The sequence below is a fragment of the Rhipicephalus microplus genome, chromosome X (genome assembly GCF_043290135.1).
Source record: "Rhipicephalus microplus isolate Deutch F79 chromosome X, USDA_Rmic, whole genome shotgun sequence".
NCBI lineage: Eukaryota > Metazoa > Arthropoda > Arachnida > Ixodida > Ixodidae > Rhipicephalus > Rhipicephalus microplus.
The window spans coordinates 113,729,597-113,757,523 of NC_134710.1; the positions used below are offsets into that span (position 1 = coordinate 113,729,597).

General features: G+C 43.0%; 3 protein-coding genes across 6 annotated transcripts in view; 1 reads left to right on the forward strand and 2 right to left on the reverse strand.

The window, feature by feature from the left end:
• The window catches only part of LOC119176320 (uncharacterized), an 81,539-nt gene extending 69,534 nt beyond the window's left edge, over positions 1–12,005 (reverse strand). Inside the window, exons 1-8 of one of the 4 annotated variants that reach the window (XM_037427542.2) lie at positions 11,897–12,005; positions 11,670–11,761; positions 11,531–11,582; positions 8,042–8,223; positions 2,474–2,563; positions 2,314–2,387; positions 1,854–1,954; positions 1,695–1,765 (exon numbers count right to left, since the gene is read on the reverse strand). In XM_037427542.2, coding sequence (XP_037283439.1) covers positions 1,695–1,765; positions 1,854–1,954; positions 2,314–2,387; positions 2,474–2,563; positions 8,042–8,223; positions 11,531–11,582; positions 11,670–11,756 — 657 coding nt within the window. In that variant the 5' untranslated portion in view covers positions 11,757–11,761; positions 11,897–12,005. Of the gene's footprint in view, positions 1–1,694; positions 1,766–1,853; positions 1,955–2,313; positions 2,388–2,473; positions 2,564–8,041; positions 8,224–11,530; positions 11,583–11,669; positions 11,762–11,842 lie in introns of all 4 variants that reach the window. The other 3 variants (XM_075877438.1, XM_075877439.1, XM_075877440.1) reach the window with 3 other exon arrangements.
• A 6,162-nt stretch (positions 12,006–18,167) lies between these two features.
• On the reverse strand, positions 18,168–26,511 carry LOC119176319 (uncharacterized). Its single transcript, XM_037427540.2, has 5 exons — positions 26,327–26,511; positions 26,191–26,222; positions 25,891–26,093; positions 25,217–25,335; positions 18,168–18,421 (listed from the first exon to the last, which is right to left on the reverse strand). Exons 1-5 carry the CDS (start codon positions 26,428–26,430, stop codon positions 18,226–18,228), a joined length of 654 nt encoding a protein of 217 aa, XP_037283437.1. The 5' UTR covers positions 26,431–26,511; the 3' UTR covers positions 18,168–18,225.
• Positions 26,512–26,674: 163 nt separating this feature from the next.
• Prosalpha3 (proteasome alpha3 subunit) lies at positions 26,675–27,664 on the forward strand. The gene has a single exon (XM_037427539.2). The coding sequence runs from the start codon at positions 26,795–26,797 to the stop codon at positions 27,590–27,592; it is 798 nt and encodes a 265-aa protein (XP_037283436.1). The 5' UTR covers positions 26,675–26,794; the 3' UTR covers positions 27,593–27,664.
• The last annotated feature ends 263 nt before the right edge of the window (positions 27,665–27,927 follow it).

Genomic DNA, 27,927 nt, shown 5'->3' on the forward strand with positions numbered 1-27,927 from the left:
TCCCCTATACTTTCTTTTTGACATCTTTGTCTGCTAGTTCTCATAATAATGTGCCTAACAAAGAAATTGAGCTGTCATATTTACACTGCTTTCTTTCTATATATCAGTAGCAGCAGACAGATTATATTTACAATTATAAAAGCATACATGGAAACCAATCACTACACTTGTTTTACACAAACGAAAGTAAAGAGTAATCTGGGTGATCATTCTGGGCCGATATGTGATCATTCTGGGCCAATTTTGTGAGGAGGGACAAAAGCCAGGGGCTCCCAGTTTGAATTAACCACTGCAGATACCGACGTGTTCGAATTATTGTAAGTTTCCCCCATAGAAACACATAGGGCTGTGCCAGGGCCAGGGTGTCAATTTGAGTTTACTGTAAAATCAAATTACCTGTAAGTTGAAATTGACTGAATTCAAATTAATTAGCTTTTACTGTACCAAAAATTTTGTTGCAGATTGAAACAAACAACAAATAAATACAATCTGCTCCTGTATTCGAGCACATTACACTGTGAGTGACTGCCACCAAAGAACTTTAAATTATCATGCAGAAACAAAAGCAGTTTTGCATGACCTGGCTTCAAACTTTCTCGCCGTGATGTTACAGTTTCCTGCAGTTGAAACGTGCTCACTGGGCCCCTCAGATGTAGGGGTTGAAAAGTATCACAATGTAGTCTTGGCAATACCTGGATAAAGTGCAGGTCTATCCACTTTCGACTATTTTAAAGGATCATCTTTTCTTGGGGTCAGGAACTCATTCAAGTATTTTTTTAACCTCATGACTGTAAGGTCTGACTGCAGTGCTGATTATTTTTTTACTTTGCTTCCCAGACTATTCTTGAGCGTTTTCATAGTCTACTTTGACATAGCCTACTTTTTAATAACGATGCAGTCACTTTTGAACCAGTGTATTGGCGAATGTTTCAATGGAAGGCCTTCTGTAATGACTTTATCATTAGTTTTAGCCGCCCCACCCTAACCAAGTTGCACCATTGGCCTATGGGCACTTTGGATATTTGTCCAGCCGAATTATTTAAAACTTCGTATACTAGCTATATGAAAGTAGAAATTAATTATTTGATTAAGTATTAGTATTCAATTAGAATATGAAGGCCAAATATTCACACACTCCTAGAAATTGTTCACCAATGCTGTGTACAATTGATAAAGTAAGAACACAATTGAAGGTAGAGCCAGTCCTTTCAGAACACTTTTAAATATAGTAGATATAACAAAAGGCCCTGCATGAGGACGTACCTTGTTTTGCTCCTATACTCCCTGCTTTACTCTTACTCCCACAGCCTAGTTAATTTTGCATTGATTCCATTTATTTATTACTATATTGTTCTTCATGTCCCCAGTAGGCATACTAGCAGTGTTCATGCACCAGCATTCTTGGCTTTCTGCTCTTGCCTAACAAGCAACCAAGGACAGACTTACTCACATGCAGAATACAGAATAGACAGTATTAAACTGAACAGTGATTAAGGGCAGTTGGTTGACAATTCATGGTGAAATCACTTCAGCACTGACAGACATGGGCACAAGAAAGGGCACTGAGAATACAAACCACTTTTTCCTGTGCTTTTTGTTTTGTGCCCAGGTGTATCAGTGCTAAAACTATTCTACATGATTTCTTAGTTGCCAATGAATGCACGAAAAAACACAAGAACAATAAAGCAACATACCTTCCGCAAAGAGCTTGCATCACTGTGGTCTGATGTTGAATAAGCACTGGATACAACGGCGCTCAAAAAGACTGTAAAAAAACAGCAAAAAACATAAAAGAGAATGGGCAAAAACACTGTCCCAGTATAGTTTGAAATTTCCCCAAAACACCAGCATACCTGAAAATGTGAATGCAGACGATTCATTTTTATCTAAATGTTGGCAAGCAGCAAACAGGTTTCTGCTCAGGTCAGCAATAACTTGAGGGTTCTGGACATTACTGCAAGAAAGTTGACAGGGCATTGCTGCATAACAAGGTTCTCTAGTGGTGAAGTAGGCCTTGTATGAAATCAAAATCATAAGAGGCCTTAGTAAATATTTCAATAATGCACTGTTTTTTGTTTTTCAGAAGCCGTTCAGAATCCTCCCATAAAATTGGAAAGATTATTTAGAACGCAAAGGTCACCCAAACAAAATTGAAGAGAGCCACGTCATCACAGATCAATAGGTTCATGATTGTCTTGAAACACTGTACGCATGAGATAAATCTGCATTATTGGTGTAGTATGAAGATGTTAGACAAAATAGTAATACAGACTGTTAAGCTGGAAAAAGACACTACGTTCCTGAACTACTCACAGTGCAATGTAATCTTCAATGCACATAACACCCCCAGCATGTAGACGACAGAGTAGTTCCAAAGGGCAGACAGACTGAAAGAGAAGTATCATATGACTTTAAAGCCATTTCAGGTTCAAAACACTAAATAGATTAAACATGCACAGTAAAATATTCGTACACAACTTGCAAGCACTTTGGCAAAGTTGACTGGAATTCCTTTTGATGCATAAACAGCATTGATGTGTTCAATAAGAGTCAGCGCTGTCTTCTGCAAAGGAATGGTAGTACTATAAGCTGAAAGCAGCAACATCATATGCCAAGGACAGTTAAAAGCACAACAGACATGGCAACTATGATTCTCTGTAAGTGAAATCACAATATTTGCGTGTGACAAGTGCAACATTCTACTGCAATTGAGGTTACTCCACGAATGCAACCCAATTTTGTACTGTATTGTAACTAGCTAATCAGCACACAAATTTTTTATTTCAGGCCAGAAGCACTAGACAAATTATCTGAAATTCGCTAAGAGCAACTATTTATTCCTTATGGCTAAAGTAATATTTCATCAAAATTAATTCAAAATTTTTTACACTTACTTTCTGTACAACACCAAAACCAAAGGAAACTGAAAACTCAAGTTGCAAACGGAGGCGACTGAGCCAGTCAACTCAAACCAATAAACAATGCTACTTGAAAAAGTCCTGAACCACCTCTCATGCTTGGTGAAAAAACACATACTGTAAAAAGTAAACACTGCAATGAACAGCTCGGCCAAATCTCGCAGTCGTACTTGGCGAGAAGAGTTTACAAGGGAATCATCGAGTCACAATTTTCTCAAGCCTTCTTTCTTCACACAGAGGCTTGTCCTCACTTTCTTCAGAGGGATGATGCCAGCTCTACTTTTTCCTGCAGTAGATTGCTCTTTTTGGCCAAAAGCTGACATAAATCAAGAGCAGCATTTAGATCAGAGGTGCTTCTTGCCATGTGGGGGCCACAACCTGTCAGCACCGCATTCTATGGTGTGCTATGATAACACAGAAGAAGTCCTAGTGTACACGGGAATCACACCGTGAGTGAATGCATTTTGTAACAGACTACCAAGTTCGCTAATATAGATCCTGTCCCCCCCATGTCAACACTCCTTATGTAGCTTCCAGCACGCTCATCATAATGAAAAAATAGAAAAAGCACTTAAAAGGGCACTAAAGAGAAAAAAGTTTACTTTTTGCGTATTAGTAAAGTACAAAGCCACAATCCCGAAAACAACTCTTACTGCGGAACAACACTAGGTAAGCGGGAAAACAAGTGAAAAGAAACTGCAGAGGAGGAGACGCCACTTTGATATTCCCGTACCAACTGGGTCCTACTGGGTCCTACATAGCTTATACTCGATAAAATTGTAAAAATGAAGTACACTGGCATCTAAGGGTGCCACAGACCTAGCATAAGAAGTTTCAGAATATATCATCGAGCCAATGTCGCGAAAACATTAAAATACATTTTGAAATTGGTGACATTTTATGTGGGGATTACGACATGAAATTTAAAAATGAAACTTCAAGCTTGAATTTCGCTGCTAATAATGAACTTATTATAAAGAAACTCGTGGAATTAGAATTCTCGGAGTGCCGTTAATCTAAACCAAGTCATTGTCGCTCCTTAGTGTCGCTTTAAACCATGCAACAAATTTCCATGATTCTGCTTGTACAAGACAGATTTCAAAGAACTTAATGCCCATTGAATTGTGAGGAAATAAACTTCTATGCTAACCTCGCTCGATGATCACTAAAAAAGGTGGTTCAGAACTCCTTTAACCTAATACATGCTGGTGCTCGTAAACAAGTTGCAATGCATCTCTTAGGAAAATTTTCCAAGTTACATCAACTGCAGACATACCTCTTGACAATAGCAATAGTATGTTTGACTCAATTAGGCATCCTTAAGTTTTCCTTTGCACACACATGCATAAAAAGCGTAAATTCCACCCGAACTAGTTTTCACAATGCTTCTCTTTGGTAACTTGTATCACTTCCCATAGATTTATCACATATATAGTATGAGATTACAAAAACTGACAATCAAGAGTCAAAATAGTAAAAATTATTTTAAATTATAATTACAATGGAACTTCGAATGTACATCCCCCGTTTCGCGATGGCCTGCATTTTACGACAAATTGGTTTGATCCCAGCAAAATCCCCATGGAAATAATGTATTGAAAACCTTGGTTATACGACGCAGTTTTACGCTGACCCTGCATCTTACGACGACTTTCAGATTCTGTCCGAAAGAAAAAAACACGTTCACTACAATCAAATGTAAACCAAATATTCACGAGTACAAAATATGAACTTGCGTTCCCCTAGGCTGACAATTGAAAAGGTAGAGAGTGAAACATGATGTCCTTCTTAGGATGGAAAATGTATTCTCCTGGAAGTTCATGCGCTTCTACATAAGTCTCGATCGCCTGCAAAAGTATGCAGAGTCATTATCTAGTCAAGTTTTATCCCCACAGAGTAGCTTCAGCCGGCCCAAGAGCTGATATTTTCACGTTTTTGGTCCGCGGAAACTTTTCCTGGTCAACATACAGCTGATCTCCTGCCTTCGTCGCACTCGCAGTCCCAGGCTTGTGCACGCAAAAGGGTACGACACAACTGTTTTCCCCGGGCAAAATTACTTTCACTTGACGTCCAAGTTCACAATAACAGTGGTACATCACTAGTTGCACTACACAAGCCTACAAAATAGAATGCGCACACCCACATCTCAGTAGTGCACGAGGGCATTCTATGTCTGACCCATCTGACAGGAGGCTGTTGGGAATGCAGCTTTGGTTTCGTTTTTGTGGGCAGGAAATTTTCAGACATTGTTTATCGGTAGAAAGACGCATGTTGGGTTTCGTACTTTTTAAGGTTAATGATGAAGGTTTGCTCGCACCTCCTTCAACTAAGTAACGCTGCCACTAGCTGCCACTGGCAAGATTAATTTAATTGACCTTCCTTGCAGGGGCACAAGGGTGTGCCGTGGGCTTGTTCAGGTGGTCTGTACCCGTTTTTCAGGTAAGGCTAAGCGCCACTGCCTATAATTAATTTTCGATTATACGATGTCCGGATTATGAGACGGTTTTGTGTGGTCCCCCTGAAAGTCGTATAATCAGAGTTCCACTGTACGAGGAATGATCTAGAGGGAACTCCAGAATAACTGATTATTGCAGGCTTTAATATGCATCTATATTTAAGTAAATGCAAGCTTTTGGATTTTGACATAGCAATTTGGCCGCCATGCTTGGGAATCAAACCTACAACATCGTGTTTTGCAGCACAATGCCATAGCTGTTAAGCCTCTACGGTGAATTGACCAAGAAACAGCCCACAAAATATAATGCTTTTACAAGAAACACGATAACATTATGTCCTGAGCCAACAATAACATAGAGGCCCAACAAACATTGCAAGTCATACTTGACATCATATCCTTTCATACCATTTCCCCTGCTTATGCCTGTTCTGCCTTTCCTCATTTAACAGTGAATCCTAAAAACTAAATGATGTATATGCATTTCCCCAATCCAACCATAGCAACGTCAACATCACAAATATTTAAAATATAGAAAGAAGATGCTTCAGTACTTATCTACCTCACTTTTGTTGTTGGGTGAGACAATTCTGTTTCAAGTTATGTAATAAACAGGGGTGGAAGTGGACTTTAGTGTTTTGGAGCAGCTCAGGAGGCAGGAATAATGCTGTTTTTGGAGCATCTTTGGCACAGTAAAAGGGGGGTTTTGGAGCACGTTTGGAGCACCAAAAGGTGTGTTTTCGAGCAATGCAAGTTAGTTTTGTAGCAGCTTGCTAGGGTCAAACATAATCGTCAATCAATTTCGTTTCTGAAAAAAAGAAATGCAATTTTGTTCCTTAAATATTCAGCAGTAATGAGCATACCAGACTTACCACCCATATGTGCATGCATCTGTATGCATGTCTTCCCATCAATAAACATCACAGCTAAACATCACAGCTAACAGAGAAATACAAAAGAACAAGAGACCAAGCCATCTTTATATCTTATTTTCATGACCGCTTAATAATAGCAGCACACGCCACTTAGCTGTACTCAGTATGGAGTGGAGTGGGGACGAGCAATTCACATGGCAAATCCACGTGCATGGTACAGCTAGCCACCCGGCAGAGACAGCGCGGGCAGCATAGGTGCCGCGCTGCACGGAACTAACCAGGAGATGATAGAGTCCACACAACCGCTCCGTGTTTCAATGAAACTGTCAGTTGTCGATTCATGTCAGATCGCGATAAAGAACTGCACATATGTATTGCGAAAAGCCTATAGTGTCTGTTCTGTCGCTATCTCAGTCACTGCGTATCCCAAACCCTGTAATTCTCCTTGGCGTCACCACTGCGCGCTATAAAACTATAAAACAATCATGCGAAAGTGCCAGCTGAGTATCTTTTCCTCACTTTGGCAAAAAAAAAGAAAATACTTTTTTGTGGGAACTTTTGGCAACATCTGCTGCGGTAGTGGATTTCTTTATTGGCGACAAAAGCGCACATCAAGAAATGCATATATGTATGTACTAGTAAAAGCGCACTGCCGTTTAGTGCATGATCATGCCGCATTTGCAGCTGGTACAAATTATCGAGATTTCACTGTATTACTAAATTTACAGTTGCTCATGTTGGTGCCACCACTTTAGCGGGGAAACCACGGCGATAACAGCGATGAGACGAGCACTAGCAAGCCCCATGAATGAGCCGAATTACTATGGTGGCATAAAATTACGTGACAGAACCCTGGATATGGATGCAACTGCATCCTTTGAGTAGCCAATGCTCAGTATAGCTTGGTCAATAATAATAATTGGGTAGATTTAACGATTTACACTTCCAATCAACAATTATCAAGAAAACTGCAATTTATGCGCAGTCTGGTGCAGGTCAGATTGGCACAGAATGGTGCAATTGGCACAGCACTTCCACCTCTGAATAAAGGAAAAAGTTGGTATTAGAGGAAAAGCTACCAAAATTGTCCCTGTATTCGAGTAGTATACCTATCCTCTATGCACTCTGAGCAAAGGAGACTCTTTACGACTCTGCAAGCAACTTGTGAAGATACGCACAACTTCTATAACCTACGGTAAGAAGGCCTAGAAGCCCTTTTGAATCACGCTTTTGAGCAGTTAGCGTCAAAATGTTAACGGACCATAGCATCCGAGAGAAAGCTGAACAGAGCCAAATTCCTTTACAGAACCTATAAGTCCTCAGAACCCATAAAATACTTCATCACACACAGCCACTTTGAAGTAAAGGTTGTCCATTGCGACACTTCCAATATATCTGGGCTGTAACAATTCCTTCAATACATGAATAATTTTGTTGTAAAGCCTGCACTTCTATAATCAGAGTGCAGACGCTGGTACTCATACTTACAGATTTTACCAGTATAGTGAGCAACATATTGCAGTTTTACCTGCTACTGCCATAAACACCACTAAATCCAATGTTTTTTCTGTTGTTCTTTTGATTCAGATACCACTCCATAAACCTTTGATATTGACTATGCAATATGCAAGAAAAACCTGTCCAAGATCTTCCACTTCACATCGCAAGCAGACTACCACACTTCATTGAGCAAAAATTTTAGCAAGATAGTCAAGTTCTTAGTAAAAGTATCACACACACTGGAAAAAAGAGAAAAGGTTGCTTTTGAAATTATTAACGATGTAAAAGCTTACCCTTCCCTGGCTACTGAGGAGGCAATTCTGACCAAACTCTTCATCTCCAGATTCTGCACAATGCATCGCTATTTGCGCATAACCAAGGTTCGAAAAGTTGTCTTCTGTAAGGCTCACATTGTCGTGTCGATTTGCACAGGAGAGCAAAGCTGCTTGCATGACAAGTAAATCATTTGTATCAACTGTTAGGACAAAAATATACAAGATTAACGTGCGCAACTTCAGCACTGCATGAAAACGCAGTTAAATTACATGTATATTTCGCATGTATCACTTTACCAACAAAAAATATATTTAAGAATATATCCTCAAAATAGGTTCTATGTGCAATTACTTTGTCTGCGAATAAACAGCCACAAAAAACACAAGAAATTTTGTGTTGAATTAAAAAGCAAGAGCACAATGCCAGCAAGTACACATTTCTCTAAATCAAGGGTTCTATTACTTTCTCTAGGTGCATGGATAATAAACAAGCAGTGAAACTTTTAAAACTTGGTTTTAATCAGAAACTTAGTAGAATAACAAACTCCAGGGTGACATAAAAGGACGAGCTACCAAGGTATGTACTCTAAAATGTGAGCCTTTATACAAGTTGTACATATCACGGGCTGTAAAAAAATGCAAATCACAAGTTCCACAGTGAAATCTATTGACCTACTTCTTCAGCTAATTATCAAGAAATCATGGGTGGCATTCAGGAAGAGTCCACTAAGTGGACTGTCTATTTCAACATGTGTCAGATGTATATGGCTTGACAGCAATGATTTCAAGTGGTGCAGGTTTGCAAGCTCTGGAGCTCTACAGAATCTCTGTGCCATGAAATAGAACGGTCACCTAGCCGACTCAGAGTGCCCCTCCCAGCTTCACCCAAATGCTCATCCACACTCTGTGTATCCTCTAGTGGTTACGAACAAAGTTCTTGGTTCAATATCCTATAAACTTGCATCGCAGGCTACATAGTCAAGTTTATTTTCGATTTTCTTAAAAGAACCGACAACTGCCCAGAACATGGAATAAGATGACTACACTGATGGAGAGATTGTCCTTCGCACTGAATCAAACAAACCCTGTGTTTTTCGTGAGAGGTGGGTTCATATATTTTTTTCCTCATTGAAAGTCACAAAACATTACCTGTGGCCCTGGCTGCAAAAATAAAAACGATGCAATGTAGCTGGTCGCATGACAATCCTATTATCATTATGAGAGATGCAGCAGTGGGGCCTCCAGAAATTTCAACCACCTGGGGTACATTAACGTGCTTGTGGCGTCTATAACAGTAAGACTGATTAATGACAGTAAGACCTTTTCTCTTTGGTGGTAAGTTACAAGTCTGGAGCATGAATTAACAAATTAGGCTTGGAAGCAAGTGAGTGAATTTGATGCAGAGATGGTAAAATGTACATTCATGCACTTTTCTTCACTGTATTAAATGATAAACAAAAGATGCTTAGAACAATGTTGTGCTGATAACTAAAGGCTGCATCTTTGTGTAACATACTTCATAATGCAGCCAGTTTTAACTAGTTTGAAGAACATGCTGCAAGATAGTTTCGAGGGAGCAAGAGGGCATCAGTTTATTCGGATAAAAATATTATCAATATGGAGCACTCAATATAACATTACATGCAGTACTAAACATAATCACAGATAAAAATGGAGGTCCTGTAACACTAGGAGCACAACATGCTGGATGCTTCGCACAACATTAACCATATTTTCAAAAAGGCAATTATGCTAAATTATTTTAAACAAAAATGTATAAAAAAGACATGAAGCAGAAGTGCACGCAGGGCAGAACCTTCAGTAATGCCCATATTCTGTTTTCATGCTAGGAGAGGAGTTTGCCAAGTGCTTCTTGGCAAAGCTTTTACTGATTTCACATGGAATTATGTTACACGTTGAGAGACACAAATAAATTAAGGGCAACTAGGAAAGTGGCAATGATTGTTTAATGCCCGCGCATGTATAGTCATCCCCAATACGAGTTGCAACATGTTGCTTGCGCTCAAACGGCACGATGGCACCAACGTAGAAAACAGTTGGTGACATAACCACTTCGACATAAAAACTCCAAAACTTTATCAGCTGCAGACACAAAAACTCCAAGACCAATTTCATGTTTGCTGGTGTTGTAATGTAGGATTGGGGCCCTTCCAACCATGGCCACTGTGTTGCAACTCGTAATGAGCGCCACTGTACTGGACAGCCCCTAATGTAGCAGAGTTATTGAATCATATAAGTTGCGAAACTCCCCATAGGCTCCATGTATCGAAATCCGGACACGTCACTGACACCCCTGTTGGAAATGAGCACATTGTCGTGTCACCTGTTGATCTGCACGCCCACTATTATACGCACTATGCGTGTTCTGTGTTGCTGCTTCCAGGTGGTGCAAACGTCAGCCAACTTCCGAAAAATTAGGCCAACTGCGTGTCCGGATCTTAGAACACAGTTTTGCAACTCGTATAATTGAATAACTCTGGTAATGTAGCACCTGAGCAAGGCCAAACATATGATACTCTATTTAACATACGAACCCCCATACCAGAAAACCAAACTAACTCAAAGATATCAAAATGACCACTTCTGAAATTCTTGTTTGCACACAACTTTCTGAACAAATTTTGCCACTGTAGATGTGTATTAAAGGCTAAACAAATTTAGTGGCTGGGCCTAGCATACAAGGAGGAGGAATAAACTTTTATTGAAGCCAGCCTCCTCCTTGTACGCTGGAGTTTTGAAGTTTGAAGACTAATAACTTTCGTTTCCATGCACCAATTTTGACCACTCTTGCATTGATCTCAGTATTTCGCATTACACACACTCCATAATGCTGAGGAAATATCTATCTATTGCAGGGTCTCTTGAAAGGAACTGATGTATATGTGACAGAAGCCCATCACATCAATGTGCCTGATCTAACAATTTACTACCTAAACTGTTCCTTGAAAAGTAGTTACAATGCCACTTGCCTGTGCAACTATCTTTATGCATTAAATAAGACTCCTATTAACCCAAAAATGAAACATATTTACTAATAAACGCACAGCACATGTGTGCATTGAAAGCACCAATGGCTCTCAGGTGCCAAAGTAAGAACTTGTGGCCAACACTGACGATAATATAATTATATTTTAGCATTAAAACCTAAATTAAAGGTGCCGACAAAACTTGGAACGTTAAATATACTAAGAATGTCATTTTCGAAAACTACTTTAAGAAGTGCACGGTGAAACTTGCCAGAACTTTCTGATCCCTGTGTAACGCTACAATATGTAGCATTACCTTGACACAGCGAATAATCAAAATTCTCTACGATAATGTCCGACCACTGATCACTAACAGTAACTGGATCACAATGTCTAATATTGCCAGCACATCAGATTAATAGACATTTGTAAACATCATTCGTCCAACTATGACGTGTACACATAAATTTATAAAACTCGCAGCAACAAAACTCGAAGAAATGAAAAATTGTGGAATTACCATAATCGAGGCCCGTGGCATCGTTATTTAGGATTACGCGAACATCATCCAGCTGCAAAGAAAAACAGATGCGACTGTATCATGAGCGGATCACTACTACGCAGCGAACCAGCTCATTACACATAGAAAACATATCAACCTCGTGCATGATGTCATGGAATCCTGCAACGCTGCTGACTAAGGCCTCGAGTTCATCAACAAAGTCTGGGTGCCTTTCCACGTCCATTCCTTCTGAAAAGAAAAGTGTAAAAAAGGCCCATATTTAATAAAAAGCCAAATACACCACACAGAATTACTGCACGAGTGCGGCACCTTTAGCAAGTTAAAGAGGATGTCAAGATATGTTCTAATAAAACCGGACAGTACCATGCACAGCTCGTAGTAAAAACAAATGACAACCAACACGTAAAAACAAGGTCACTCCAGTAGAAACTAGAAATGCCGCGCGCTAAGGAAATTAGAAGCTGGAAAGCCGCAAATCCAGTCGCAAGACAGTCACATCCAGTCAGCCCACCGGCTGTTCTTGTTTCGGTTTTATTACATAAAAACACCCGTAACAGTTTGTTTATCAGTCATTTTTTTCCTCCATGTTGTTGATCATCGCTTACGGCGCCTACTATCTCGTATCAGTAATATGACAAACCAAAGGAACTCTATGAACCAAATAATGTTTCCGGGCAGTCACTACTGAGATTCTGGTCAGACGCATGTCAAGACCGCCTGAAAAATACCTAATGAGTAGCGTCGGCCTGCCTCTCGTGAAGTCTTGTGCTTCATAAATTAAAATAAATGACTTTGTAAATGCGCGCACATAAGGACACTGTAATCGCTAGTTGAGGCTCCTGAGAACACGCGAGCTGGAATTTACAAGTAATTTTCAAAGTAAGCTAGAGAGTGTTTTCTCCTCTTTCAGGAAACTATGACATATGCCCAACTTAAGGGCAATGGCCCGCCGTAGGAGGCTGCCACGTGTAAAGAGAGCCGGGTATATACAAAAAAGAAGGGGGGGGGGGGTTGCTCAGAGGGTCATGACGCGCGCGTGACGTAACTTCTTTCCCCTGTGCCATCCCGCCATTAGCGTGATATCTCTAACTACTCTTTTGCTTGATGGATTCTCGAGGCGGTTGATTTGTGAGGCAATGAACTCCATCATTGAAGGATGGATAAGCATCCTTCTATGATGGAGTTTCAAAAATGGGCCCCGGAATACTTTTTTCAAGTAATTACCTGAAAAGAAAAAGTATTCCAGGGCCCATTTAAGGTTTGATCATTAAGCTCTATGTGGATAAATATCTATCGGCCTACTAATAACTTGTAGCGGGATTATAGAACTGGAAATCTTTTCAACTAGGTTCGATTCCCATCTTGAAATGAAACTTTTTTTTTTTTTCATCTGCGAGATAAGAGTTAATTATCCTACCCCACTGACGCACTGTGTCAATAGTGGTGGAACATGTCACTACTTTATCTTGACAATTTTATCTTGCTAATGTTGCTCAGGTACCAAGTTGCTAGTGTTGCAAGGTACCAAGTTGGTACTTTGCCGGCGAGGTGGCCGAATGGTTAAGGCAAAGAACTATAAAGTTGGTACTCAGGAACTGGCTGGCATTACCAGCCACGTTTGCCTGCAGTGAAGGACTCTGTACCTTTTACTGTCCAGCATGTCTTAAGCAAGGTCGATTCCTGGGTTCAAAGAACCCAATTCTAGAGAAATGTTGCAGCCCTCATTACATCATTTTCAGCCAGGTGTACTATTAGATTCAATGAACCAGAAATGTTGTGGACCTCATTACATCTAGCATAACTGCCCCTTCAATTTTTTAATCCCCTAGGAAACCAGGCTCATACCTACAAGTGGGTTCGGCCACACTGTTGACTATAGAGAGATGATTTAAAAAAACTAAATCAAACAATACTCAACGATATGCAACACTGCAAAAAGATGAGATGGGACACAAATAAGTATAGTATATTTTATTATTGTGCCAGCTTCACAAGAATATGTTATGGAAGATCGAATTTTCTTTCTCAGTGCAAAATATATTATACTTTCTACATTAGACTTGAATGATCGTTTAGAAGTCTTTCCAATCTCATCTATAATGTATACAACTATACTTTGTCCTAAACAATAATTTATGTTCATTGATCTCAATTTCAATGTTTCCATAACATTAAAACTTATGCATTTAAAACCACTTCTCAGGCTGTTCAACCCTCATATTCTATTATGCTCCATTTACTATACAGCGTAGGTGCTTGAGTATTTCGAAATTACCCTAAAATGCTACTGTGCCTAGCTATGCACAGCCCACATGCAGAAACTATGAATCATCCCTCACACAATAGAAAATTAGATTCAATGAACCAGAAATGTTGTGGACCTCATTACATCTAGCGTAACTGCCCCTTCAATTTTTTAATCCCCTAGGAAACCAGGCTCATACCCACAAGTGGGTTCGGCCACACTGTTGACTATAGAGAGATGATTTAAAAAAACTAAATCAAACAATACTCAACGATATGCAACACTGCAAAAAAAGATGAGATGGGACACAAATAAGTATAGTAAATTTTATTATTGTGCCAGCTTCACAAGAATATGTTATGGAAGATCGAATTTTCTTTCTCAGTGCAAAATATATTATACTTTCTACATTAGACTTGAATGCTCGTTTAGAAGTCTTTCCAATCTCATCTATAATGTATACAACTATACTTTGTCCTAAACAATAATATATGTTCATTGATCTCAATTTCAATGTTTACATAACATTAAAGCTTATGCATTTAAAACCACTTCTCAGGCTGTTCAACCCTCATATTCCATTATGCTCCATTTACTATACAGCATAGGTGCTTGAGTATTTCGGAATTACCCTAAAATGCTACTGTGCCTAGCTATGCACAGCCCACATGCAGAAACTATGAATCATCCCTCACACAATAGAAACATGTCGTTTACCCCAGGCCACATTACAAAATTACCATGCAAAAATACACGATGCAGCTGGAAGCTACCATCTGGAGAGTATTTGACCAAAAGAAACATATTCAGATTTGTTCATTACAGGATTCGTTAGAAGAACACCTGTCATACTCAATTGCCTTTAGGTGGCAAGTTTCACTGACGGACTCCCTCGTTGGATTCCGTGCCGACCGGTTGTGCCCTCGCAATCTCCGACGTCAGCGTAGCTCTGGCCGACTGGACTTGCCCTACGCCATCTCCTGACGTCGACAAGTGCTCTCGCAAGTGGTGCCCCGTCCTCGGACTCCTGTGACCGTGTTTCCATCTTTCCTATCTCGCGTATCCCCTCGATATGTCCTCGATCGCTGTCCCAGTACATCTCTCTCTCTAAACCTTTAATCCTGTCCTTTTAATCCCTCCCCACCCCATCCTTTGTGAGCTACTGTTGAGGTGTCGCACCCCGATGCAGACAGTTACTGGGCTCACTTTTCCCTTCTTTTCCCTTTTATAACCACTTCTCTCTCTTCACTGCCATAGTCAACTCCCTTCTGCACCCTGCAAGTCCTGTAGGTACTTGTGATCCCATATTAAGCTCTGCCTCCTTTTATATTCTACTTTGCTGCTTTGTGCTCTTGCAGTTGTAGAACTGTGTAATTTGCTATGAATGAATTCAGGTGCCAGAACCAGTATACTTTCACAGCCAGTTTGGATGTGCACATTTCCTCATTGGTTGCAGACTTACGAGAAGCGTTCGCGACCGAGGCATATGTGCATGTGACCTTACACTTTCTCAAAGCACAGTTCTTGCAGAAGGAAGGACACACAGCCTTCCATTTTAAATTTGTTTTCATTCCATACAGGAGCTTCACAACTTGCAGACATGCACCATAGCTGTTGGTTTGCAATGCTGCAACCAAGCCAGGGGCCTTTTAAGATGGCCACTATCCGTTGTGCACATCCACGCCTCTGGTACTGGCCGATTGGCTATTGCCACATTCAGTACTTACTACCAGTCAAGTGCTCAACGAAGGCCATGACCAGAACCAAGATCTGTAAGTATGTAGTTATATCATAGTTACTTCACCTTACTTTAGAAATTAACCCAAATGAAGGTAGTACTAAAATGCATATTAGACTACAAATATGCAAGTAAACTTTGAAAGCTTTAATGCCATCAAACACATTGACAACATATGAAGGAAGTTTGCAGACCATTTTATTATGACATAACAGTTTCTCGATTTGAACGATAGTCCAAGCAGAATAGCTATGCTTTTTTTTACATAAAACCAGGAAATGTGATGGTTCGTGGGTCCAGGAACTCAGATGTGCAGAGCTAAGACAGTAGACATAAAAAATTATTTCATCAATTCAGATGAAGCAGAACTGAGACATGGACAACTGACACAATACACATAAACTGGACACTTATAGTGACGATAATGTTTCAGACTTGGCGAAATATCAAGCACGTCCATACCACACGCTTGTGACTCAATGCTTATGTCGACAACCACCCATTCATGCAGTTGCGACTAACACAGGCATAGGGCAGCACGATGAATTGGTACAGTCGGACTTCGAAGCGGGTACATCTTGGAGATGTCGACAAACATGCCATTACGGTGAACACGGGCGCCAGGCAGCATGATGACCTGCATGTCTTGGTCTTGAAAGAGGGCACATTGCAGCCGCTCATGATGGCCACATCTCCTTAGAGTTTGGCGGCAGTGTGGGACCATTGCATTATTGCTGTGGGCCTAGTGGCGCTCGTATAGCGCGACTGACTGAGCACACGGGGTTCGCAGCCCCCAACTACCCAATTGAATGCAGTCTTCCTCTTCCTTCACAAAGCACTCTTTGGCATCACCCTGAATGGATAGGTGCCAATTATAGTGAACTAGAATATGATCTAGTGGTGCGACCGGCTGGGCTCTGGTGTCAGCTTTCACGCGGATGCTGCCAGGTGGTGCCGCTGCTACTTTTCATGCCAGCTTCAGCTGCATTGTCGGACCATCGCGGGCTCCTGCAAAGCCGCAGCTGTGGCTACTTGAAACGCGCATTTGCTCCCTGGTTCAAGCAGACGTAATACAACAAAATTAGTTTATGGACAACCTGTACAGAGCCTTGGCATGGGGGATCCAAACAATGACGCCTTCAGAGTGCCCCGGTTACCGCTTCGGTAACCCGGGGCAAAACAGTGGCAATCTGTTCTTCGCTTCGACAAGTCACAAGCTACATGTTTGTTGGTGCGGGATGTCTCACGAGATACAGACTTCACCAGAATCCTTGTGCAGCAGAGTGCAATGGCACACATGCAGTAGTGTAGTTTGTTAGAGCTGAAAATGCAGTAATCCGGCCTGCAAGAGATGCTCATCAGCTTCACTCTCTTACATGGCTCACAAGAGCGCGGTAAGCGTCCCGCAAGAACACTGGTTGAGAAGCGCGCACACCGACTTGAGGAATAAAAAAGCGCATCTCGTGTACACTATAGGACTTCCCTCTGGACATCACTGGCCCTCTCATCTACGTTACTCGGGCTAAAAATTATTTCGAACATTTGCAAATGACAAGAAAGTGACAGCATTATACTTCCCGTTTATGGTATTGGCCTTAACGCGTACTACGAAATGCGTGCATGGGATAAAAGTGACACCGAATAACACGATACATTAATACAACACATGAAAACAAAAAAAAGCAGAGTATTTGTTTTTGCATGTTTGTTGGGCTAAAAATTCCCCTTAGGATAGCCCGTATCCATGCCTTCCGCAAGCTTTGGTCAGTTGGAAATTCAAATACATACACTTGCGGCCCATATTCACGGTTTCCGCAGAAATGTGGACACAACACCTTCTTGGCACCGCAACTTCTTGCAATCTAGTCACTCACCAACAAACACGAGCACAACCACAAGCAGTAGACATCACAACTCCGCAGACTCCGACGGCACACAAAGAACAATGCAACATTCGTAGTTTTCCGTCGAAGCGCAGTAATGCTGCAGGGACGGCAACGCCGAATGCCAGCGTCGGTTGCATTGTGTGCCACTACAGTTCACAACGCAACCAGCGTCGTCAGCCCGTTGACATATGCGGTAGAGCTTCCAGGCCTTGACGAAGTTTCTTCAGGTGGCGGAGGCTCAACACACCATACTCGCACACACTCAGGCATACGCACTGATTGACTCGTGCGCTGCCCGCGCTATCCGCAGAAGATGCCACCGGCGCGCTCGCCTCGCGCACATGACATGAAAAGGGGCAGTTGCGCCACGAGAAATCCTAGCAGTCGTCCGTGTCGTTTTGGACGCAGCCACGGCCTGCCGGTTGCACCACTCGATCATATTCTAGTTCACTATAGTGCCAATCATCCACGGAGCCTCATCATCATCATCGTATCCAAAGGCTGCCAAGCCGAAAGTGAATCACAGGTGTTTTCACTGCCCTTGTCTTTACCTGGTACTCTTATCGAATGCTCACTTCTAGGCTAGCCTCACAACTTCCCCTGTGAAAATTCTGTGTTTCTGCTCTTCAAACTCCCTTGAAGAGCAGAAATAAAGAATGCAGAAGCATATAGTTTGGCTCGCAAAGTGGCCAAATTATGTTCCTTACCAATGAGATAAGACATGCTGAGGGACATTAGACTACCAGTAGGTATTACACATAAAGCTGCATCCTGAACACTTTTATTAGCAGATGACAGTGACTGAGAAGCACAATATAGTACTCTACAGAGAAGAGAGGAAACTATGAAGTCCTCCACTGCTCGTTTTTTGCGTGTCCTGTTCAATAAGAACACGCTTCAACAAGCTCCTGTTGCGTTTGACAGAGGCACATTCCTTTGGTGGATCTGATACTGTCCACTTTTCTTTTTTCTTCTTCTTTACAAGCACATGGAGAGGGCTTGAAATGGGTCTCTTCGTGCTGAAAGCATGATGTGGACAATTAATTCGTGTATAATTAACTGTCAGTGCAACAGTTAACTATGATTTCTTGAATGACTTGACTGTACAAGAAACAGACTAACATTGCCAAGTCAAACTTAGATCACACGGCAGTGATTTACAACCATGCAATATAAGAAAAAAGGGGGCTCTGCATAGCATCAACATTACACATTTTGACACAATGTTATTCGTGGCCCCGCTGTGGTGGTCTACTGGCTGAAGTACTCGGCTGCTTACCCGCAGGTCGCGGGATCCAATCCCAGCTGCGGCGGCTGCATTTTTGGAGGAGGCAGAATGCTGTAGGCCCATGTGCTCAGATTTGGGCGCACATTAAAGAACCCCCCAGGTGGTCATAATTTCCGGAGCCCTCCACTACGACGTCTCTCATAATATGGTGGTCTTGGGACATTAAATCCCACATATAAATGTTATCAGCGATATCTTAAAATTCACAACTGGCATAAGCATGCCTCCCTGCACACTGCGAATACACTGGTTGTGTAGCCATGACATTCCAGGGGCGGAGCCAAGATTTATTTGCTTTAGGAGGGCACCCAGGACAAGTGCCTTGAGGAGGGCAGGGCTTGTGTTTTTTCTGTGCCAATTGCGTCACACCAGTTCCCATCGCTCTATGATTGGCAGTCTGTTTCTTTGAGTGACAGCGTGGTGGCGTCAGGTTATTACCCTTTTACGCGGTCTCTCTTTGCTTGATTGCTATGGTAGAATGGTGCGTAGCCCCTCGAATTTTCTAACTTTATTTGATTCATTTCAATCGTATTCTGTTCTTCTGAAAAATTCTGTTCTTCTGAAAAAAAGTGTCCTAAAAGTGTCTTATACTTTGTATGTAAGCACTCGAAGGAATTGCTCTGCTATAACGAGATCAATCCCGATCAAAATATAAATGAATTTCACAGCTAGAAGTAATAAAACGAGACATAGTAATTTTATATATACAGAAGAAAAGACAAATGTAAAGAAAAATATGTCATAACAAGTAAAAAAAAAACAACCGGATGAACTGAAACCGCTTATTTGCGTCAGTCCAACATTGAAGGTGCGCATGTCGGGCAAGCTTCAAAGCTTCAAAAACTTTCACGACAACGGCTTCTTTTGATAAACCTTAGCCGCAGATTTTTTGTCGGTGCAGTCGACAGCATGGTTCGTGAACAGCGGCTTCATAATAAACTTTCTGCATACAAGCTCTATTAATTTGCAGTTTTGGCTTTGGTCGCAACGGTCGCACAGCAGTACTGGCAAAGGAACAATTACATCCACGCTCTTCATGACGCACGTCTCCAGAGGCTTATGGAGAGATGCGTGGTCCAAAAGAATCGCGTCCACAAGTCTTTTCAGGGCATGCAGAACACGCACGAGCTCCGGCGTGGGGCAGAACAGGCTGCCTGTGCTGGTGAGAAATCAAGCTGTCTGTAGCACTAGAGCTGCTCCCTTTTGTCTTTAAAGGAGCACTGACATCAAATTTCAAGATTGGGATGTGCCCATCATTTGATCACTTGGTATTCATAGGTCTTCTTGGCCAAATTTGAATGGTGTCTGTAGCGTCGAAGTTATTTTATTCCGACGTCAAACAGCGTAGAAAAGCTAAGGAGAAAAAACAAAAAAGACTGCCCTGCGACATAGACTTTAGTGCTACGTGTTCAGTGTGATACATTCCACAAATAGCATCCTGAGTGACGATACGCTAGTAATGATGACATCAACGATCTCTGAGCGTGTTTGGAGCCAACTCCCAGCCATGCTTTCACTAGTGGCTCCCCTTGCTGTGTTGAAGTGTGTGTGCGATTCATCATGTCGCATCCACTGATTTGCGTTGTGCTCCACTGCATGCGAGTATGATCATTCAGAGTGACAATACATGCCAGAATGTCGGGAAACCCTTGCGTAGTGACAGCCTGCACGTCGAGGCGCGGAAAAAGCGGAAAGTGCGTGGCGTTTCGTGCCTTTCCAAACCACGAACCTCAACGCAGCCAGTGGGTTGAGTTCATACACGCCATTGGACAGAGGGACTAGACGCTTGTGAAGAACAGCCGCATTTGCTCCCTTCACTTTGCGGCGAGCTGCTACAGGGTAAATCCTGTGTTGGTGAACCAGTTGGGTTTCACTGGCAGTACGAGGCCTCTTCTCGAGGCCGGGGCTATTTCTACCGTGTGCCCTGCTGCAGCTGAAAGCAGCAATTCACTCACCAAACGTCCGCGACATGAGGTGCATAGTTGTTTCTGAGCTCTCACAGCGCAGCTGGGACTAATAAATACATTGCATTTAACGCGAAGCTTGTCAAGCAAAGATCATCGTGAATCACGGTGATACTAAATTTCAGGTCGCTGTCATCATCACTTGCCGATGTTGATGATTGATATGTGGGATTTAACGTCCCAAAACCATTATATGATTATGAGAGACGCCGTAGTGGAGGGCTCCGGAAATTTCGACCACCTGGGGTTCTTTAACGTGCACCCAAATCTGAGCACACGGGCCTACAACATTTCCGCCTCCATCGGAAATGCAGCAGCCGCAGCCGGGATTCGAACCCAGGAACTGCGGGTCAGCAGCCGAGTACCTTAGTTAGTAGACCACCGCGGCGGTGCACTTGCCGATGTTGACCGCGACGACGGCGAGGACGACGATGTTGGCGACAGAGGCATGTCTACGCCTTCAGAGACACAGCTGGACTGACTGTACGTGCGCTCCTAGCAGACGAAACGCCAGTGTGACGTCACCATTTTTTGTGAAAGCAGCATCAGCTGTGCAGCGGCCTCGACGTGGCCGCGAGGTAGCACTGCCAGCACTACACTTTGGCGGGCTTTCCACCCATTTTGAACCGCGTTTGATAAAGAATATATTAATCAATATTACAGATACTCATTGGTCACTCAGATACGTTCAAGTCGTGAATCGCTACTAGGTGGTCGATAGCTACTCGTTGACGTAAAAATTTTGACATGGGTAAATTTTATGCCAGTGCTCCTTTAAGACGAGCGACACGCAGCGTCGCACTCACTTTTCTTGCGCACAACAAGGGATAGGAATCCTGCGACGCGTGAAACTGCTGCTACATCTGCCGTAGGCAGGAACGGCTTCGAGGAAGTGCAGAGCGCATGCAGTAGGTGCTGCACAGAGTTCACTGCTGCGAACGCGCTTGTTGATGGCGTGCTGCTTGTCTCGCCGCTCCTAATAATGCTCCCCGAGGAAACGAAAGAAGATGAGCTTTGCACATTGCTTGTGCGTGAAGCCACAACAATGCCTATCTTCAGAATCTTCTCAAGGCCCGCAAGACAGCTTCTCACATTTAGCATATTGATACAAGTCATCATTAACATCAACAAAGGCACCATAACGACGATGAAGATGACGATTGAACAAAAGCTCGTTGGGGGTTGCCACTCCGCCATCTTGGTTCAAGGACACTGTGTACTCCGTCTACAATCGGTAAATATATTTCTACCCTCTGCCTACTCTCACCCCGTTACAATATCATTGCAGCCAGTGCTGCGTCGAAAGGTCCCAAACAGAGATTCGATGGGGTCGCTTGAAAACTTTCTAGTCAATACAAATTTGAACCCTCTATCTAATAAAAAATGGATACACTGGACGTTGGCAACAGTGGTGAATACTAGTGCATGGAGAGTTTCTTTGGTCAGGAAGTTCATCGGTGCACTTGCCGCCTTCAGCTGTTCAACATATTCTAAAGAAAACAAGTTCAAGCCGATGAAGTCTGCAGCCCTCAGTATCAGCAAACTACCTGGTGTCCAGGTAGTTTTAGTGAATATACCCCAGTGCATGCTTTGATAAAGAAGCAACCCACTGGGATCCAGAACCTAGCATGAAGGCCACAGCTCAAGAAGCATAAAAGCGAGTTCGCTCCTTTCCGAGTCTGACAAAACTTTGTTCAGAGCACCCATGTCTACATTGCCCAGGAAAACATCTCTTTGCTTGTTGTATTCAAGCCTTTACTTGATCCTCATTTCATCTGCAACGAGGCTGCACATTTCGGCCTGCTCTGTCCCGAGGCACTTCATTTCAGCATTGAGCCTTTGCTTCACTAGTAAACTGAAAGCTATTTTTCCGACTTTAGTTCCCAGGTACTTTTGAAGCGTAGTTCGGCACGGGAGCGCGAGGAGCTCTGTCCTTACATATTCATACGACTTTGTCGAGAAGTTCCACAACATTATACATTGTCGTATAGTGGTTTCACACCACTTCGGTTTTTTCGCCTTGCAATTTAGCACTTGATCTATAATGACTCTGGCTTTAATGCTGCCCTGATCAGAGTCCCTGGCGACTTCAAGAAATTTGCTCACGTTGCACTCTTCCTTCAATTGTTGAAGCTCCTTCTTAAAGGCATCGACTGTTGCCTGCAGTCTTCCATGCTCTTTCCTTCTCGCACCATTTTTTTCGCCCCATGAAGGCTGATGCAGTGCTCCTACTGTTGACTTGGACACCAACTGACCTCAAGGCACACGCGCCTGCACCCTCTTCCGCTGGTTTCACATCTGGTGGCTCAAGGACGTTCGCGGACTGACAGTAGCCACTAGCTGCTGTCACAAAAGGCAATTCGTGGATGTCACTTGAAGAAACACTTTCTGGTTGTTGCCAGCCACTGGGCTCAGTGACTTCTGTAAGCGTGTCCGTGCAAACTTCTTGTGCCGATGCAGGGTGCGAATCGATTTTTTTACTTGGCAGAGTTGCCAACGTGTTCGTCAAAGAATCACGCTTTCTCTTCTGTATGCTGCTGCAGGTTCTCTCCTTAGGTGGCTGCTTTTTTATGTATGATGGATAATGAGGAAACACACTAGGCACCACATCGGGCTTTAGCATACGCCTCTTAGTATTTTCACGAAAGTCAGCTTCCACAAAATGTAGGCTGCACATGGCCGAGTAATTTGAGGTGGAATTCGGCACCCAGTTCTTTCTTGCGATAACTCGTAGCCATCGTTCACGTAACTCAGTGTTCGTTGGTATCTCGTGAAAGGACACTCCTGCTTCTTTTTTTTTTCGCTGATTAGAAGTGCAGAACGGAACGCAACAGCAGCGCATAGTGACCGATGAAAAGGCAGGAGAACATCCCCACTGAAGCAAACAGACAGACCTACAACTGCCTCTGCGACCATACGACGAGTGCAACTTGTCGTCAGCAAGGCGATTGCCACACGTATTATCACTCTGGTAAGAGTCATACTGGCAATTTATTTCCCCTTTATTCTTATTTACACATGAATACTACTTCTTTTATTGTGATGGCAACAACTCTAAACAATGTTCGCACTTCTATTTAGCAGACGACAGAAAAAGCGGCAAAGGCCAGCATGCGAGTGGCGGAGAGCGTTGCCTGGAAGAGAGTAATAACGCAGCGCCGTCTAGGGGCAAAATCGAGAGAGTAATGGGAGAGGGCTTGGCAGCAGTCGTGGCGCTCACGCGGCACGCACAAAAAAAAAATACAGGAGGCGCTGGTTCTGACAATGTTTCCCATTTTGGAGGGAGGGGGGCACACGAAAATTAGGGGGGGCTCTAGCCCCTTACACCCTCCATAAGGTGCCGTCCCTGCCCCATTTATTGATGGTCCCTATGTCATTTCAAGTAAAAGCATGCACCATTCCAATCCGCTGTAGCAATAACTGACAGAGGAAAAGCGTTCACATCCGAGCTATTACACACAGTTTTAAGCCTAAGTGGAACATCTCACAGGCGTACAACAGCATACCACCCACAAACAAGTGGTCTGACGGAACGGCTGAACCAAACGCTTGTGGATATGCTTTGCATGTACGTAGATGTGGAACATAAAAACTGGAACGAGATACTGCCTTATGTCACTTTCACTTACAATACGGCACAGCAAGAGACAACACGCATTACACCATTCCGTCTTCTCTATGGTCGTGACATCACAGCCATGCTCGACGCTATGTTGCCGCATGAAAGTGATGGCGTTGAAACAAGTGCAGACTACATAACTCAGCTTGCTGAAGAAGACCGCCAACTTGCCCGTGTACGTATTCGTCGCCACCAGGACTATGACACAAGGTGCTATAATCTTCGTCACCGACGAGTTTCCTATGAACCAGGAGAAAAAGTTTGGATCTGGACCCCAGTTCGCCGTCGTGGCCTCTCGAAGAAGCTCTTAAGGCGATACTTTGGGCCGTATAAAGTCCTCCGGCGTCTCAGTGATGTTAACTATGAGGTGATTCCCGACAGTTCACATTGTTCAAGACGTCAAAGACATGCACCAGAAGTTGTGCACGTGGTTCGGATAAAGCCTTATTTGTCCGAATGAACCAGTGGGCTGCCAGTGACTACTAACCCGGCCACCATGATAATGAAGCATCGGGACGATGCCTTCTTGAAAGGGAGGCTAATGTCACGGTTATTAGCCGTAAGCACAACAGAGGAGGAAGAAGCCAGCATCACGAGCGGCAGTCTCTGGCATTTTTGGAGGAGGATGGCGTTGCGCGTCTGCTCTTGTGCTTTGTTTTTGTGTGCGAATAGAGCCTTGCTGTTAACGTTGAAACGAAGCCTTGTGTTCTGTTCTTTGCACGTTGCCACAATATCAACTCTGAAATAGGAACAGCACGCGCAGGGCCTTTTTCCTCTATAAAAGCAAATACTAAGTGTATATGCTAAAAAAATTCCTTTTAGATTATTCTTATAGAAATCAATACACTGTGCTTGACAACTTATGCAACATTAAAAAAAAAAACACATGAAAATGTGGCTTGATATACAAAGAAAAACTTGGAGGAAAGGTATTTAGGATTACCTCTTAGCACCCATTTCTTTACGGCAGAAAAAGGTTGAATTGGCTGTAGATGTTTGGTTCCTCAATGGTTTTGGACAAGCTTGCTCCTGCTTTTTGCCACACATTTTGCACAGGTATACCTTCAAGGCAAGAAAAGACGAATTAAATTAGATGCTAGACAAGTGAAATGCACAAGCTTCTGCCACTTTACACTGCCTGCAATACAAGGTTGACAGCCAATGATCGCCTTAAACAAGAAACACAAACACATGACAAGAATGACTTGCTCTGCTTTTTGTTTCATGTTTCTCGGGCTAGCTTTTGCACACAATGGTGCACTTTTAATATGTTTGATAATCAGAATGCGGTATTGTCTTTTTGTTATACAACAGTGAGGATAAATGGTTGGTGGTATCCAGAGTGTGGCTTTTTATGGATGCACTAAAATTTTCACTCAGTTTATTTCATAATACGTAGCACTTTTGTTTGTGCGACGAGAGTGAATGCATGTATGCACATAACCAGGAACATGACACTGGTAGTGATATGGCCGTGTCATGCGAATTTGCAAGTAAGCGCACAATGTACATAACATAGAAGCAAATTTGTTCACCATTACTTTCATTTTACGAAGAATCAGGTAAAACTTGAAACAAAAGAGATTCATATGAAAGACAATAGATATCAGCACTGACTAGCATTGTTGTAGCACGATTGAAACGCTTCAGTAGTTTCTTTTGCCTTGAGTTGAGAAGCCATGGCCGGTGCCGCTCTTTGGCAAGCAGCTTCCTAATGCTCCTTCGCAACAGAAGTCTAGGTTTTGTGCGGATTTTAACACTGGATGGGTCCCAAGCTATTCCACAAGTCTCACACTTCGTCAAATGTTTATCACCGACACCTAGGCGGAAAAAACAAAACAGAAAACGTCGCACTTGGAAGAAAAGTTACATATGCACAGTCTTCAAGAGAAAAGGGAAAAAAATAAGGGTACTTACCTCTTCGTCCACTGCACTCCAGAAGACGGTAGCTGAATGAGCGAGAAAATGCAAGCATTAGGCAGTAAGCATTAAATAGATGTCGAAAAAGACGAGGAGTCGTATGGCGCACACAATAAGTAACGTGCGTACTAACCTGATGCACCTTGTAAGCGGCAAAGATATAGGAGCGCATTCTTTTGCTATTTTATGAAGGTAGGTGAGTGTTGCGATAGACACTTCGAAGTTACTGTAGCTCATGTCTTCACTGTGATTAGAATGGATTAGAATGCACACCGGTCGAATTGAGAGCGCAAAACAACATGCCAAACATCTTAGCTAGTTTCGTAACTACAAAGAGATTCCAAGTTTGACAAGTTATTAGACAAGTTTCTAAATACAACATAAACTTTTAATCACGTGTAAGAATTCACATTTATTTTTGTATTTTAAAATGATAAATACACAATTACGAATTCGGCACTGCGACTTCAGCATGTGAATGCTTCTTCAGTGGCGCTGTTCGCGAAGCTTGTGGAGGCGAGGATCTGCAAGTCACGAGAGCGGCGGGTTGTATTGTTGATCACTCGTGCGATCCCAGTGAATCCCGAACTTAGTGCTCATCATGGCACGCCGCTATGATTCCAGAACGACCATATTCAGCCCTGAAGGTAGGCTCTACCAAGTTGAATACGCCATGGAAGCAATTGGTCACGCCGGTACATGCCTGGGCATCTTGGCTTCCGACGGCATCCTACTGGCCGCCGAGCGAAGGAACACAAACAAGCTGCTCGATGAGGTCTTCACGGCCGAAAAAATTTACAAGCTGCACGACGACATGGCCTGCAGTGTGGCCGGCATCACTTCGGACGCGAACGTGCTCACCAATGAACTGCGTCAGATTGCTCAGCGCTACCTGCTTCAGTACGGCGAGTCCATCCCTTGCGAGCGCCTTGTCAGTTGGCTTTGCGACCTGAAGCAAGCTTACACGCAGTACGGTGGTAAGCGTCCATTCGGTGTGTCAATCCTCTACATGGGCTGGGACAAGCACTATGGTTACCAGCTGTACCAGTCCGACCCAAGTGGCAACTACAGCGGCTGGAAGGCGACGTGCATCGGCAACAACAGTGCTGCCGCCGTCTCCATCCTCAAGCAGGAATACAAGGAAAACGAGATGACACTGAAGGATGCCCTGGCTCTGGCCATTAAAGTTCTGAGCAAGACCCTCGACATGACGAAGCTCACTGCTGACAAGCTCGAGATGGCTACGCTGATTCGAGACACGCGACGTAACAAGACGCGCGTCACCGTCCTGCCTGTGTCGGCGGTCGAGAAGCTCATAAAGAAGCACGAAGAGGAGGAGGCCAAGCTGGAAGCTTCCAAGAAAGAAAAGGAGCGCGAGAAGCTGCAGGCTCGAAGCTAGGCGACCATGCTGCCCTATTCCTGGTCATGTTTCACAACACTGCTATTAAATGGCCCATTTCTGGAGTTAAAACGTAGCCTTGTATCCGTCAAGGTCAAGTATTTTCGTTGCCTGTCGAGATTTGCAGCAGTGCCTGCACAGTGACACAGCACTTTCAGCTTAAGGCCGCAAGTGCTGTCGCACGAATACTTGTATACCAATTCCGTCATTCAGTAGCTAAACACTACTTGCGAGGAGTCATTTCCGAGCTAGATAAAAAGATACATTTACCTATTAAGGCAACCTACGAGGTAACATCAGCCATGTTCAAAAAATAAAAGTAGGTGCTTCCCCTT

Excerpts from the sequence above, each read along its gene's own strand:
- Prosalpha3 (XM_037427539.2), top strand. The coding sequence starts at position 26,795 with ATGGCACGCCGCTATGATTCCAGAACGACCATATTCAGCCCTGAAGGT.
- LOC119176319 (XM_037427540.2), bottom strand. The coding sequence starts at position 26,430 with ATGAGCTACAGTAACTTCGAAGTGTCTATCGCAACACTCACCTACCTT. Across the intron at positions 26,223-26,326 it reads CCGCTTACAAGGTGCATCAG|CTACCGTCTTCTGGAGTGCA; the intron begins GTTAGTACGCAC and ends TCGCTCATTCAG. Across the intron at positions 26,094-26,190 it reads GGAGTGCAGTGGACGAAGAG|GTGTCGGTGATAAACATTTG; the intron begins GTAAGTACCCTT and ends TTTTCCGCCTAG.